The sequence below is a fragment of the Lynx canadensis genome, chromosome A3 (assembly GCF_007474595.2).
Source record: "Lynx canadensis isolate LIC74 chromosome A3, mLynCan4.pri.v2, whole genome shotgun sequence".
NCBI lineage: Eukaryota > Metazoa > Chordata > Mammalia > Carnivora > Felidae > Lynx > Lynx canadensis.
Window position 1 is genome coordinate 57715064 of NC_044305.1, and position 15076 is coordinate 57730139.

The 15076-nt window shown below is 39.6% G+C and overlaps 1 protein-coding gene across 50 annotated transcripts in view; it reads right to left on the minus strand.

Moving 5' to 3' along the window:
- Positions 1-15076, minus strand: part of MAP4K4 (mitogen-activated protein kinase kinase kinase kinase 4) — a 196388-nt gene that overhangs the window by 27126 nt on the left and 154186 nt on the right. For 6 of the 50 annotated variants that reach the window (XM_030310357.1, XM_030310359.1, XM_030310352.1 and 3 more), the window contains 9 exons: positions 13855-14016; positions 9912-9998; positions 9121-9333; positions 7990-8151; positions 5262-5495; positions 4223-4329; positions 2656-2795; positions 1890-1987; positions 1092-1100 (listed from right to left, as the gene is read on the minus strand). In XM_030310357.1, coding sequence (XP_030166217.1) covers positions 1092-1100; positions 1890-1987; positions 2656-2795; positions 4223-4329; positions 5262-5495; positions 7990-8151; positions 9121-9333; positions 9912-9998; positions 13855-14016 — 1212 coding nt within the window. The remainder of the gene's footprint in view (positions 1-1091; positions 1101-1889; positions 1988-2655; positions 2796-4222; positions 4330-5261; positions 5496-7989; positions 8152-9120; positions 9334-9911; positions 9999-13854; positions 14017-15076) is intronic. The other 44 variants (XM_036064379.1, XM_036064378.1, XM_036064367.1 and 41 more) reach the window with 26 other exon arrangements.

Consider the following 15076-nt stretch of genomic DNA (forward strand, 5'->3'; position numbering starts at 1 on the left):
ATAATTAATAAGAAGGTGAGCTCTTCAAGCTTTCGATAGAAAAGAAGCTAAAGATGTTGCACACAGTTCAAATCTCACAACAATAAAAAACAATCTGCTTACAATAAGGTAATAGTGTTTTTTAAAAACCCTAATGTAAAATTCTAGATCAACAAATGTGTGAAGGCAAATCCCTGGAGTTCTGCCCATATAACAAAGTCTTCTCTCGAGAAAACTATCCAGAAAGCAAGATTTTCGTTAAAAAGGGCTGACTGGGAGTTTTTATTTGGTGAACTCATTATTTTTAACTCTTTTATTTTTAACAATTTCAAAGCTAAGAAAAGTGAGTATATTATTCATGTCTCACTTCACAGAGTGCTAACAACTCGCCACATTCCTAAGAGGGTCCATGACACAGAAAGTGAGAAAGTGCAGGCAGTGCGTGCTGCTGTCGGCAGGAGGTGAGGCACACTTCCCTGGTGCCACCTTACCCACACTTCCCTGCAACGCTGCCAACAAATACGAACATCAGACAGAACGGAAATCCATGTTCAAAGATATCATTCATAAGGAGCTTCGCTTCCCTTTACTCTTCCATACTGAGATATTTTAATATTCACTCAATTATCCAAATATAATTTTTAAGTGTAATTATTATTTATACTCTACATTTTCATATAAAAGTCTGAAGTTTCTACTTGGGAATTACATTTGGAAGTAATGACTTTTTTTAAAAGCAGGCTATGTAGTCACTTTTCCTTTTTCTTTTTAGCAGTTCCAACTGAGTTTCCTTCTCCACAGGTAAGAAGATCTTGTTCTTTTTTGAGCGTAAGCCTCTGAAATAACAGCGTATTGGACCTTGGGTCTTACTATTTCATAATTACAACTGTAGCTTTTTAAGAAGTTATTTTTAGAAGCTGTATTTAATAATAAATGAATGCAGTAAATTCTGTGTTAAAAAAGACAAAGCAGAAGTCTAGGACTTTTGAATTCTAGAAAAGAACAAAAAGGCAAGTTGAGGGCAGAAAGGAAATGTGGATGGATTATAAGCTAAAATGAAGAGGCAGCTGGAATGTTGTTCTGCTGCAGAATCTTTCAGAGACGGGGCTTACCACTTCACCCTTCAGTGCAGTAGCAGTTTCAGTGAGCCGGAGAAGCCATCAGTGATGAAGAATGCACAGCACAAGGAAGCACGGGAGAGAGGGGAGTGAGGGGAAGTACAGAAATCAATTCAAGCAAGAAATCAAAATTCCAAAAGGCTTAAAACCCCCCAATGGGCACAGTTACATGGTCAGTTAATGCAACAAGGATTAAAGACCAAGTATGAGGAAGTCAAAACCGTCATTTCTGGTACCAAAAGGCAGAATTTAAATAATAGGTGAACTGAAGAAAGAAGCTAATGTAAAAAAATTTAGTCTAAAAGCCAGTTTTGGGGCATCTAGGTGGCTGAGTTGTTTAAGCGTCAGACATTGTCAGACAACACTTTCGGATTTCAGTTCAGGTCATGATCCCACGGTCGTGGGATTGAGCCCCACATAGGGCTCTGCACTGAACGTGGTACCTGCTTGAGATTCTCTCTGTCTCTGCCACTCCCACTCAAAATAAATTAAAAAAAAATTTTTTTTAAAGCCACTTTGTAAATACCCAACTTATCAAGAATACATAAAGGTTAACGCTGAGCAAAGAGGTAAAAATAAAAAGGCTTTTCTTTCTTTTGTACTTTTTGAAAAAAAATTACTATAATGGTGGGATATAAGTGTGCACAAATGTGTGAGGACATGGCACTCTTTCTAAGTCCTGAAATCTGTAAGAGGGCCCCATGAAAAAGACTGTAAGCTTCTCAACCACATATTTTTAAGAGATCTCACTCAAGCTTGGAATAAGTAAAACTGATTTTGTAGAATTCTTACAGCAGGCTTGAGAGGTCTAAAAACTTCCTTTTTATCTTCAGATTTTTTCACTGCATTTTCGAGGCGCTGAGATGGAGAGCCTTCAGATTTGGATGACGCTGTGAAATTCAAGAGCAGAAATGGATAAACATAGAGAAGTGCGTCACATAAAGCTGACCCAGCCCACCCAGCCTCTGCCTCTCTCCCCTCCTTCTCCCTCCCACTCCTGCTAGCCCCACTCAAGGCTTCACACTCAGACCTGACTCTGCTTAGCATGTATTCATAACACCTTGTTACATTATGTCAATGACATACTGGAGGGAACTTTCACTAACTTAATATTTTGACAGTTAAAATAACCAATAATGACAGAGTGGATGGGAGCCTACAGTCTAAGAAGTGGGTTCAAATCCCAGCTCGGACATTTAGCTAATCATCTTGGACAAATTCATCAATCTCACTAAATTGCAGTTGCTTTAATCTGTAAAATGGAGACACAATACATTTCTTTCTCTCTCTCTCTCTTTTTCTCTCTTGGGGTCATTTTAAGGATTAAGTGAGATTATGCATATAAAGTGCTCACAGTGAGAGGCATGAGTAAGCTCTCAAAAGTGAACTCTTTATTATTAAAATTATGGTAGCATTAGCAACCTGTACTGAAACATTGCTTTGTGGTATGCAGCTGTGGAAAGACCATAGTCCTTTTTACATGATTAAAAAGAACCTCCAATACACTATAATAGCCCAATACTGTTAATGAGGGAAGGGAAAAACAAAGGCATCCTACATCTCACTCTGAAGCGCTCCCCAGAGCCGCTCTGAGACCCAGGCTGGGATCCTGAGTTGCTGGACCCCGAGGAGCTGCCACTGCCGGGCCTGGGCACCAGCTTCTCCACTCTCTCCCACAGCAGCCTGGGCTCAATACTGCTGTTAGAAAAGAAAAGAGAAAAGCTAATGCATTATGCCAAGATCAAGTTATAAACATATGCGTGATGTGTCCATTGATGTCTTTGAAATCTAGGTGAGAAAAAAATGGCAACATTTAACATTAAAACAGCATTTAACATTAAATTCACCAAAAGTTAATTAGGTTATTCATGGATTTTTATCTCCCAGATGCTTTTTTAAATTCAAGTATAGTTCACACATGTCACATTGGTTTTGGGTATACAAAGTATCCCAGATAATCTCCTATCAAAAATGTTAAGTGACAGGCTACCATTAGCAGACCCTAAATCTTCATCACAACTGACAGGAAATGCTACTGTTCAGTCTAAAAGCGTTACTATTTCTGTCACAGCTACAAACTCAGTTTCTTATTATAAAAAATTCTACTTATGTAATCACACATAAAATTATACTATTCTCACTGTCCATCAGTGCCTTCAAGGGCCAACACTTATGCAGCATACTCCCTTGTATGGGCTGTGTTAGAAACATGACAGAAAGCACAGGTTGTGATGTACCCTGGCCACAGATGCAATCAGAGCACAAGTTTGCTAGGTTACAATTAATACAGAGACTCAATCACAGGAGAATCCCACAGTCTACCCTGATCATTTAAGGACTAAGAAGGCTCTCTGCAGCTTCTGGCCTGTCTTCTATCTTAGCACTTCAAGTTCTAAAAGGCTAGATGTGCACAAGGCTAACTTCAGAGGTTTGGTGGTGATCAAGTACAAAATAGTCAACCTAGTGCCCTTTCCTTTTCCTAAGACGGCACTGGCCAATGGAAATCACAGAGAGGATGGAAACACTCTGTAGCTGAGTAGTATAACATGGTAGTATAACATGCATGTGGCTCCTGAGCATGTGAAATGGGACTAGCACAGCTAAGGAAAATAACTTTTAATTATATTGAATTTTAATTAAGTTAAATTCAAATTTAGATAGCTGTTTAGCTATTTTAAGTAACAGAACAGCTCTACAACCTGAAAATATTATTTGGTTAACTCACTAGTTTATTACAGACTGCAAGTCAACCCTGCACTTTCTTTCGTTTGTGATTTCCATACCACTCCCAAGGCATTAGGACATCCTTTAGAGGATAAACTCCCTCAGGTTACAATTGTCTCAGACTCTCCCCTGCCTTCCCTGCCTTTCCTTCCACTTGCCCTTACACAGACAGGAAGTTTTCATTTTAAAACTGCCAAACATACAACTGGATTCAGACTCTTTTTTCACTATAGACCAGTTTGCTATTATTCATGATAATGGATTTCCTGGCAGTTTTTCTTTTATAAACTGATGATTTCTTTACCACAGATGGTTCCATGTTTATGAGCATTTTTATGAAAACAAGTATGATGGAATATTCTGTGCAGTAAACCTATTCTTAAGCTTCCCTCTTCTCTTACCTGGTGGAGTTTCTTTGACCTGCTTGGCTATTTTGCTGTCCACTGCCTTGCAGTGGGGAATCCCGACGCGACAGAACAGGGGAACGAGATGTTGTCCTCACAGGAACCTTGGGGTAGAAAAATATAGCAATTAAATTATTGAAAATGAGAAGAAAAAAATATTTCCCTACCAAAACATATTTTTACAACAGTCTGAATTATGTGAGCCTTACTATCACTACCCCTCTCCCTGATCCTTCTATGCCCTCCACTGATTCAATATGATAGAGAAAATTTAAGTCAAAGGCATCAAAGGAGCCAGGACAAACAGCCTTTCTACACTTCCGTAACATTTAAATGATGTTTGTACTGAAGCTTAGTGGCAGGGAACATACAAAGCATTTTGCTGAGATAATGTGAGAATCAGAAAAATAAGCTCAAAGAAACCAAACAATGGCCTACAAACGGATCAGTAGGAAATGAAGACTGGTAGGAAGCAAGAAAATATTCAGAGGAAGCAAATTCCAAGTGGAGGGAAAAATTAACGAAATGAAAAAGTGCCTTTCATTTAACTTCACCATTAACTACCAAAAACAAAACAAAAAATTGAAAAACAAAAATCCCTCAATTTAAAAAGAACAAAATCATTTTTTTGGAAATGTTTATGTTAAATTTTTCTTAAAAGACCTTTTCTGAAAATTTTGATAATCATTAATGTTGCAAAACAATTTATAGCTTTTGTATAAATGTGTAAGACAGCTGCTAAAATACACTTTGATTCTTTTTGTTCTAGAAGTATATTCTTTATAGACTTACTCATATATTATTCTGTTACTCTGTGTTTAAGTATAGCACTAACAACAACCATAAAAAGCTAACTGGCCACTGGCTGAATATAACTGCCTAACTATGGAACTTTCCCCACTGTAAAAAGTTCCTTTGAAGTTTCATTGCCCCTTCATTCTGGTGAAGCCATCATACCCTTAATTAAAATAAATAATTTTTTTTTTTAATAACAAAATGGAAAAAAGAAGCACACATCTGTCTTTCTGCTTCTTACCCTTGGAGGCACCTCGTCACTGTCTGATCTAGACCAAGCCTTTTGGGTGGGGTCAGGTACCTCCGACTTAGAGTCAGAACTCTGACTTAGCACCTCACTGCGGGAAGGTGGACATGGGTCCTGAGAGCGAAGATGGTGGTGTGCAAATTTGGGAGGAGAAGGGTCACTGAAGGAATGGGATCGCGAGACAGGGGAAACATTGTTCTTGAGAGATGCCAGGTGGGACCACTGTACCTTACAAGAAAACAAAACACAAAACATTCAATGCGTTCTGCATAAAACGCTTTTCTGGTCAATACCAAATCCAAAACAAGAAGTAGGGGAAGGCAAACTGGGGCAATACAGTACTCGGTAAGCCAAGCAGTGGAACAGTTATACTTCTAAGGGACGAAGCAGTCTGGGGAACACAATATATAGAAAAAAGCAAATTTACATTTATAAAGAAAACTCTTTTAATATCCAGACTAACATTACAGATAGCAGTAAACACAAAGATTAAGGAAACAAAACAAAATCACACAAAAAAACCCTCACAGACTCCTAGTCCCAAAAGGGAGGACAACATGCCACATGCACATCCACGTCAAAGCAGAGAGTGGACAGGCAGAGAGAGGGAGAAAAGAAAAACCACAAGACAGACACTGCCATACATGCAGACCTATCTATCCATCCTCACATCACCTGGTCTCGTAAAATTTCAGACCAAATAACCACAGAACACATTTAATGAGCAAAGACAAACCCCTATGTGTTGGCAGACTACAGCAATACAACTTAAAAACAGCCAACTTTTCAAATACACCGATTTTATTTCTTTCTTCTCTCAAGTCATAAAACACTCATGCTTTAGCGATTGCTATACATGTTCACAGTAGTTACAAAAAAAGGAATTTTGGTTTCTTTAGGAATATTCAATACTATCATTCCCTCTGCTGCTGCTACTGGAGTATGCCTTCTACTTGACAATTGAAAAAAATGTTAACAACAACTTGTCACCTGAGTTAATCTGGTTGCTTTTAAGTTGGGAAAATAATCTCTGAAATAATCTGTATTTTATTATATTAGATTGCAATTTATATAATTCCAGCTATGCTATCTATTATATCAATGCACTTAATGAGAACTAAAAATACCAAATCACAATTGGCTCAACCTTTCTAAATGCAAGATTCAGAATAAGTCCCATAGGAGAGGGACAAATTCCACTTACTGGCATAATCCCAGACCGCTTAAATGTTTAAAATTTTCAGGTGGAAAAATGTGAAACAAAGCATTATCTACAACTATAATAAAAATTGGGTTTAAAAATAGAATCCTATGTGAACAGTCTCCTCAAAGAATTTTTTCATAAGCATAGGTTTCAGCCCAAAGCAACTTTAGGTAAAAAGAAGAAAAGGGAGGCTATAATCATTAATATAAAAGTAGCCTACATAATTTAGGAACTCCTATTTTCTAAATTGTTAGTGGCCAAATAGATAAAAATTTTCTATTTGTTGTAAGTTTAACTTTCAGAATAAAAAGTTTAGTCCTAGACTCTTCATCCAAATGTTAAACAAACCTACTGTACTCGTCCCTCTTCCCTTCCCTCTCCCCACTTTTAACCTGTACTGTTTTCTTCACAATCTGGCTTGTGGCTCAGCTCTTCTGTGAATCAACACACTGCTGACTGCATGTAAATTCCTCCCTGTCCCCTAATGCCCCCCACCCCACAAACACATGCTTTGCTTATTAGGTCTGGTCCTTCTTCTTTTTTCTTTTCTTCTTTTTTTTTTTTTTTAAACAACTCCTCCATACTGGGATTATTTATTGTAAAGCATGTTCAAATCCTCCTTGGGATTTTTTTTTCTGAACACCACAGCTACTTCAATCACAAGAATATGAACTTTTGTCCCCGAACACATGCAAGCATCTGTGACAAGTCAACTCAGGCTTCAAGGTGCCAAATGTCTAAATGTTATTTATTTTCAATAAGAGAATGGGAATCTGTATTTTAAGGACCTCTCAGATCTTTGACATGGATAATCCCTGCTATTAACTGTTTTCTCTGGACAGGACAGAGGGTTCTCTTTTAACCACATAGCACTCAGCCCAGGGGTTCTCCCTCACCTAGACAAGGCAGAATGCTGTGGTCAACCTAATGAAAGGACCTTTCCCCTGGCCTACTTCAGGGAAATGCATACTGAACCTACTAGATCATATCTTCTTTTGGATCTTGAACCTTTAGAGAATCTAATGAAAGGCCCTTCTCCCAGAAAAAATAGGTACATTTGGACAAACCAAGAAATTCTATATGTAATTTCAACTGGGCTGTCACTGGATTTCCAAAAGCCCACTCATGCAACTGGCCAGGAACCAAGGATCAAAGGTTAAGAAAAGGTTCTGGTTCTCCCTCTATGTACTTTCTAAAAACAAACCTGAAAAATTTTTGAATTAGAGAAAGGGGGCATTTGTTTATGAGCATCTGAGTTAGGAAAGACAAAAAGACTAAAAGAAGTAATCACTGAATCTAGATATCCTTAATGAGTATAATAAAAATCTTTTTAAAAAATCCTTCTTTTCTCTATCAACTAAGGGGATATCACCTGTAAGTTAATTTACAATCACTCCTGCAAATCTCTTTTCTTCCTAATGTGGTAACAAACCAATCTGTGAATGTTACAAGCAGGCCCATGGCTTAGTGAACTACCGTGTGAGTCACCTCAGCCCACAGCCACCGGGCTGTTGCTACCTGTGGCTCAGCTGGTCTCTGCAGGGCAGGATGCACAGACTCGGAGTTGCCATTGGAAAAAGACTCTGATCTGGAAGGCACTGGTGGCTCCAATACTCTGCCTGTCTGCTTAGACTGGGCTTCAGGGGAGCTGTGGTTAGTTTTCCTAAATCTATCTTCCACCTGCATCAGAGAATTAGAAGACATAACTCAGTGTTAGTAGGGAAAAGCAGAGATCCCAAAGAAAGCTTGAGTGGAAGGGCCCTAGAGAGAAATTTTTCTCTTTTCTCTAGCTACAAGGAAAGAGAGGAGGCAAATATAATAGGGCTAAAATTCAATTTGAGATAAAGAAATATGAAAATAAAAATTAAGCCTTTAAAATCTCCTGGCAAGAATTCTAAGATTGTACATGACGATAAACTAGAAAAAAAAAATGAACGTCACAACTAACTACACCAAAAGATTAAGATTAGAAGATTATCATCAGGAATTCAAAACACATTTCATCGTACCCAAAACAAAGGCATTCTAGGATGCGGAGAACACTTGTTCCTAGAATCTACTCTCTGTGAGGGTGAGACGGACGTGGTGGAAGGGTGCCACCTACAGGCCAGGTTTCAACACACTGCAGAAGTCAACCAGCTTCCAGGACTCCTAGTATTCCAAAAGTTACCGCTTTGCCACATCATCACCAGGAGGCTCTGGGTGGCCCAACTGCACCAATTTCATTAACAAATCACAATCAGTGATTTGTTAAAAAAGTCAGTATAATTGGGCTATAGGCACTGTTCATTTTCATGGTGGTTTTGGAAAAATAGTTAACCAGGCCACCATCCCCTTATGTACATTTTAGGAATGATTTTGCCATATAATCTTCCCTCTGTTTAGTGCTCACTTCACCCAAGAGTTGTTTACAGAGGCACTCTGGTCGTCTCTGGAGAAAACACCAAGCAGATAAGGGACCGCAGGCAAGTGTCCTTTCACTTGTCTGAACCACATTTTCTTGGCTAGAAAACCAAAAGACTGGCTCTGATCTGCTCTCTGTGTCCCTGTCTAAGCTTACTATTACACAGCTCCTAAGAGTCATTCTACTACTTCCCAGGGAATGAGCAACACCGGATCAATACTTAAGCAACAAAGGAAAGAAAATACCTCTCGGGTTCTGTCAGTGGGCTCATAGTGGGGCTTAGGCTCTGGAGCGTGATAGCTTGGCTTGCTCCTTTCCTGCTGCGGTGGCTGCTGCTGCTGCGGGTGCGGCCTCCTGTGGTCATGCTGTAGAGACAGGAGATATGCTTGTTCTTGTTGCAACTGCCTCTGGAGCCTCTCTGCCTGCCGGTGCTCCTCCATCTCCCGCCATCGGCACTCCTTGGAGAGGGAGAGGAGAACACTAAATCTATGGGCCACCGCACAACTTGCCTCTTCTCTGGATTCATTCTCAACTTTTCACAAAGACCATGCCTTCCCCCCCACCTTTTTTTAATCACAGAGCAAAATGACTGGGATTTTAAATAGCGTATTACCTGTGGAAAAATATGACAGCTTGTTGCTAACCATAATATCACTGGACAGAGAGAGAATTCAATTAAAAGTTGGTTTTGGTGGTTTCAAAAGTTAGTGTACTAGGCAAAAATCCTATGGCATGTGCTTTGAACTTTCAGCCTTTGGCATTCTAGTTTGTTCACTGAATGCCAAGTTCTGTTCAAACCCTTGCTATCTACCAAAGAGAACAGTTAACTCTTTAACAGGAAATAGGTAAGTAAATAGAAGCCACCTCGAAATGTGCCCAAAGCAGCATGACCACAGAGGACATCTCCATTTGAGCCTGTCAGCCCACAACGCTAACCAAAATGGTCTGGTAATCACCACGGCTATGCCCAAAGCTCAGGGGAGGGATAGAGAAATGAGCCCTAATGCTATGGAACAAGACAGACACAGGGCGTTACCAGTAACATGGCCTGCTCCTGGAGCAGCTGCTGCTGAAGGATTTCCAAGTGCCGCTGCTCCTCTTCTAGCTGTCGCCTGATATACTCCTGTCACACAGAAATTACCCAGCAATCAATTTATCCCAAAGGAAAGCATCAGAACCACCTGAATGGAGCACCAAGAACCATTTGCCCCAATGGTCTTCAGTGGTAATTCACTTAGTGATGGATATATTATGAAACATATAGTGAAAGATTGTCCCCAAGATCTTCAAATTGGTCAACGAAGATCTAAAGAGTCTAATAAATGATGATATACACTCTACTGATATACACAAAAGTATCTGATAGTTCTTCTGTAAGAACGCAGCTGTTAAATACAATTGCAGGATTTCAAAGAACCAGGATATTCCTCTTAAGGATGGTAGACCAGAGAAATCAAGTTTAATTAGATAAGAAACCAGAGGGTTCTCATTGCCCTGGAGGGTTCCGATGAATCATTTAAAACAAGCATGGATTGCCAATTTTTAAAACCCCAAACCAAAACCCGTTTTAATATTAAAACAGAACAAACATGATTTGTGTTTTCTCTGATGACACAGACGGTACCTGGAATGACTATATTCTGAAAGCCACGATCTGTGAACACCAGACTCAGGTGGTTTCTCACAAATGAACAGGCCCAGGCTCTTCAAGAAGAGACTGAGAGAGAGAGAGAGAGAGAGAGAGAGAGAGTGTGTGTGTGTGTGTGTGTGTGTGTGTGTGTGTGTGTTTGTGGGGAGGGGGCGGGGAACTTATTTTCAAGGGGAAGAGAATGACAAGCCTCTGGATCAATGAAAACAGGTACATACCCAAAACATGTAAAGAGGAGAAATACAACCTTGAAGTTGCATGCATATTTAATAGACTAGGAAATCAAGAGACGTTTGGAAATCTCAGACCTTTAGAAAACCCTCAACCTTCCATTTTCTCAGTATCCTCATTTGAGAAATGAGTATCAAGAATATTCTTGGGGCACGTGGATGGCTCAGTTGGTTAAACGTCTGACTTCAGCTCAGATCATAATCTCGTGGTTCGGGAGTTCAAGCCCCACGTTGGACTCTGGGCTGACAGCTCAGAGCCTGGAGCCTGCTTCAGATTCAGTCTCCCTCTCTCTCCCTGCTCCTCCCTCGCACTCTGTCTCTCTCTCTCTCTCTCTCTCAAAATGAAACAAACATTTAAAAAAATTGGGGCGCCTGGGTGGCTCAGTTGGTTAAGCGGCCGACTTCAGCTCAGGTCATGATCCCGCGATCCGTGAGTTCGAGCCCCGCCTTGGGCTCTGTGCTGACAGCCCAGAGCCTGGAGCCTGTTTCAGATTCTGTGTCTCCCTCTCTCTGACCCTCCCCCGTTCATGCTCTGTCTCTCTCTGTCTCAAAAATAAATAAATGTTAAAAAAAAAAATTTAATAAAAAAAAACATTCTCTTGCAACTCTCAAGATTTTTTGTAAGGCTCAAATAGGACACAGACATTAAACAACTCTGAAATACAAACAAAAGAAGTTTCCTTCCTTTTCAAGAAGGAAAAAAGCTAACTGTTCCAGAAAGGGAGTAGACTAAGAGATCTAAGAAGAGAAGTTTTATTCTGAAATTCAGATTATGTCTTTACAGTGTCTAATGCTGACCATCCACTTGTACCATGGCACACATTTTAAAATAAAAATAGCTATACATCTGAGCTGGACAGAAGTTTTAGTTAACCAATAATTCTGGTTTAGAGAATGCAGGATAACACAAATCATGACATATACATTTCCTCAGAAACCTTTATCTTATAAAATAAACTTTACCCAAAAAAGCCAATCTGGGGGAAAGTGTATCTAGAAGGGCATTTGCAAAGACACTCTGATTCCAACCTGGGCTCCAAGTCCCATTCCTCCTAGCCTAACCTTCCACGGCACATGCTATGCCAAGCACTGACCTAGCATGACATGTGGCCTTCCCCTGCAACAGCTGAGAAAGGAATCTGAGTTCCAACTCACCTCTTCTTTGAACTAGACTGAAATGAACCATAACTTGAAAGACCAAATTAGTACAGTCGTTTTGTCTTTTTGCCTTCAAAACACAAGGACAACCAGGAAAGTCACGTCTATCCAAACCACAAATGTCCTAACATACAATGAGCATGAAGAATACAATCATACATGTATACAAACATGCAGAAGTGCAGTTTCTTACAGCACTGTTAACACGAAAGATTTTGCAACAGAACAAGGAAAGCAGAATAAAAACTACTTTGATACCTATCTATTTTCAAGAAGAGGTAAAGGATACTTGCTATACACTGCTAGGAATTTACCCAAGGGACACAGGAGCGCTGATGCATAGGGGCACTTGTATCCCAATGTTTATAGCAGCACTTTCAACAATAGCCAAATTATGGAAAGAGCCTAAATGTCCATCAACTGATGAATGGATAAAGAAGATATGGTTTATATATACAATGGAATACTACCTGGCAATGAGAAAGAATGAAATCTGGCCATTTGTAGCAATGTGGATGGAACTGGAGGGTATTATGCTAAGTGAAATAAGTCAGGCAGAGAAAGATACCATATGTTTTCACTTATATGTGGATCCTGAGAAACTTAAGAGAAGACGTGGGGGAGGGCAAGGGGGAAAAAAAGTTACAGAGAGGGAGGGAGGCAAACCACAAGAGACTCTGAAATGCTGAGAACAAACTGATGGTTGATGGGGGGTGGGGGAGAGGGGAAAGTGGGTGATGGGCATTGAGGAGGGCACCTGTTGGGATGAGCACTGGATGTTGTATGGAAACCAATTTGACAATAAATTATATTTAACATAAAAAAAAGAATACTTGCTATACATGAATGTTAACGACTGTCACTAGCACATTAAAGATTAAGTATTACTCTCACATACTCCTCTCATCATCACATGGTGAGAATTACCCCTAGGAGACTTAACTTTCAAAAGCTTAATTACTTTTACTCCTCTTTCCAATCCCTAAGTATAAATCAGAATGTGGGGAAAAACAAAACAAACAAACCCAAAACACACCAGTGCTGACTGGCCAATAATGTCAATAGTAACAGAAATATCCTTAAATTCTCAGGAAGAAATAGTACATGTGCAGAGAACCTGAAGCATATGATCAGTATCAAGGATAGTAGCTGAATACTCAACTGTGGAAGTTAATACCATAGTTGATAAGTATTTTAAGTATGAATTTCAAGTATTATTTAAATTGGTCTCCATTCATATCTTTCCTCCTTTACCCAAAGCTCATAACAAAGAGCGATCAATTCAAAGATGTGAGAGGTGAAGAGGTTCTGAGGGGCTCACACTGACAGCACAGACACAAAAGCACAGTCAATTCAGGGAACAGAGATTTCTAAGGACAACTATAGCTGGCATCAATAAAATGCTCTAAGTATTACCAAAATATTATCTTTTTTGGCTAAACAAAACCACAATGTTATTAGTTTTTCTAATGCTACTACTGAGTTATATACAAATATGTTTATTATGATATTCAGCCACTCGATAATTCAAACATTCCTTGTGGTTGGTTTTTCAGTTCATTAAAGAAAAGGCTAATCATCATTCAGATATTTGAGGTTCAAAACATTTAAGCCAAGCCCAAAAAGAAATATTCAGAAATCTTTTGGGCATCACACTATTTGGAGACCACTCAACTGACTTCAAGAGGTTTCTAAATGTAAAAATTTATCCATCATTTTTAATTTCAATTTATTAATTCAATTTATTGCTGTGCTTCCAATTGTGCTTCGGCATTTTCAAACCTCTGAAATCCTGAATGTGTGTGTGTGTGTGTGTGTGTGTGTGTGTACATACGTGCGTGCACACGTGTCTGTACTTTGAGTCCCAAATCCCCCAACTCTACAAAGCAACCTCACATATGACCTCACATATGCATGGTCAGAACATTCTTTTGTGAACTAACCTGTTCTCTTTCAACTCTCCTCTTTTCTTCCTCTGCCCGTCTCCTCTCTTCTTCTTCTTTACGTCTTCTTTCCAGTTCCTCCAGACGCCTCTTCTCTTCTTGTTCTCTCCTTCGCTGTTCACGTTCTTGCTGCCTTCTAGCTTCACGTTCTCTCCTTTGTTGCTGCGCAAGTAAAGATATGTAATCAGCAGGTATCTTCTAACTACTGCTCTCATGACACTCTGCTGACCATTTACAGGTAGGTGCTAATGAGGGGAAGTTCACAGACCCCATCTCGACTGGCCAGCTATTTCCACACTGCTCCTCCACCCCACATGTACCAGCTTCCTCATAAATATTGGTCAAAGGTGGGGTGCTTCTGTGAATCCTTACACAGTTTGGTTTCGTTTGATATCAATTCCCCATTCTTCACTATACTACGCAACTAAAGGACAGGGAATTCTTTATCCATGCACATCACTAACAGAATTATCCAGGGCCCTTAAATCAGAAGAAAAAGACAGAAGACAAAGGAATAAAGGAGAACGGAAGTAAAGCAAAGAAAGGAAAGAAATAGTTAAAAAGAGGAAAAAGAAAGGAAAAAGAAATTGACAATAAGAATAAGAAATGCCAGTATTATTCATAGTAATGAATTTAAGAAACTGCCACAGCACACATGCATACTATATGTCCTGCACTGTGCTCAGTGTTTGATACTCTTTATTCCATTTCCTTTATCTAATAAAATTTTCAAAACAAACCTGGAAATAAGTATTTCAATCCTACTTTACAGATGAGCAAATAGGTTCAGAAGAGTCACGTGATCTGCCCAGTGTCACCCAGCTAGCAAGTCCCAAACTAGAAGGGCCATTCTGCCTCTAATGCCTGTAGTATTAACCATGTGCATCCTACTAGCAGGTAGGTAGACTCACTCTGACAACCGTTCCTAATCCAGGCTGTTCTATATAACCCCTAAGTATAGAGTAGTGGGACACACTGGGCACCTGTCTGGCTGCTTTTCTCATCCAGCCCCAGACATCTGTTAATAAGGCACTTCTACAGTGTAAAGTATAGAATTAACCAATTCTTCCCACAAATATGAAAAATGCTAGCCTCTAGACTAGGGCCATCTAATAAAACACTCCAGGATGATGAAAATGTTCTGTCTCAGTACTATTCAGTAGAGTAGCTACTAGCCACATGTTGCTACTGAGTACCTAAAATATGACTGGTACAACTGAGG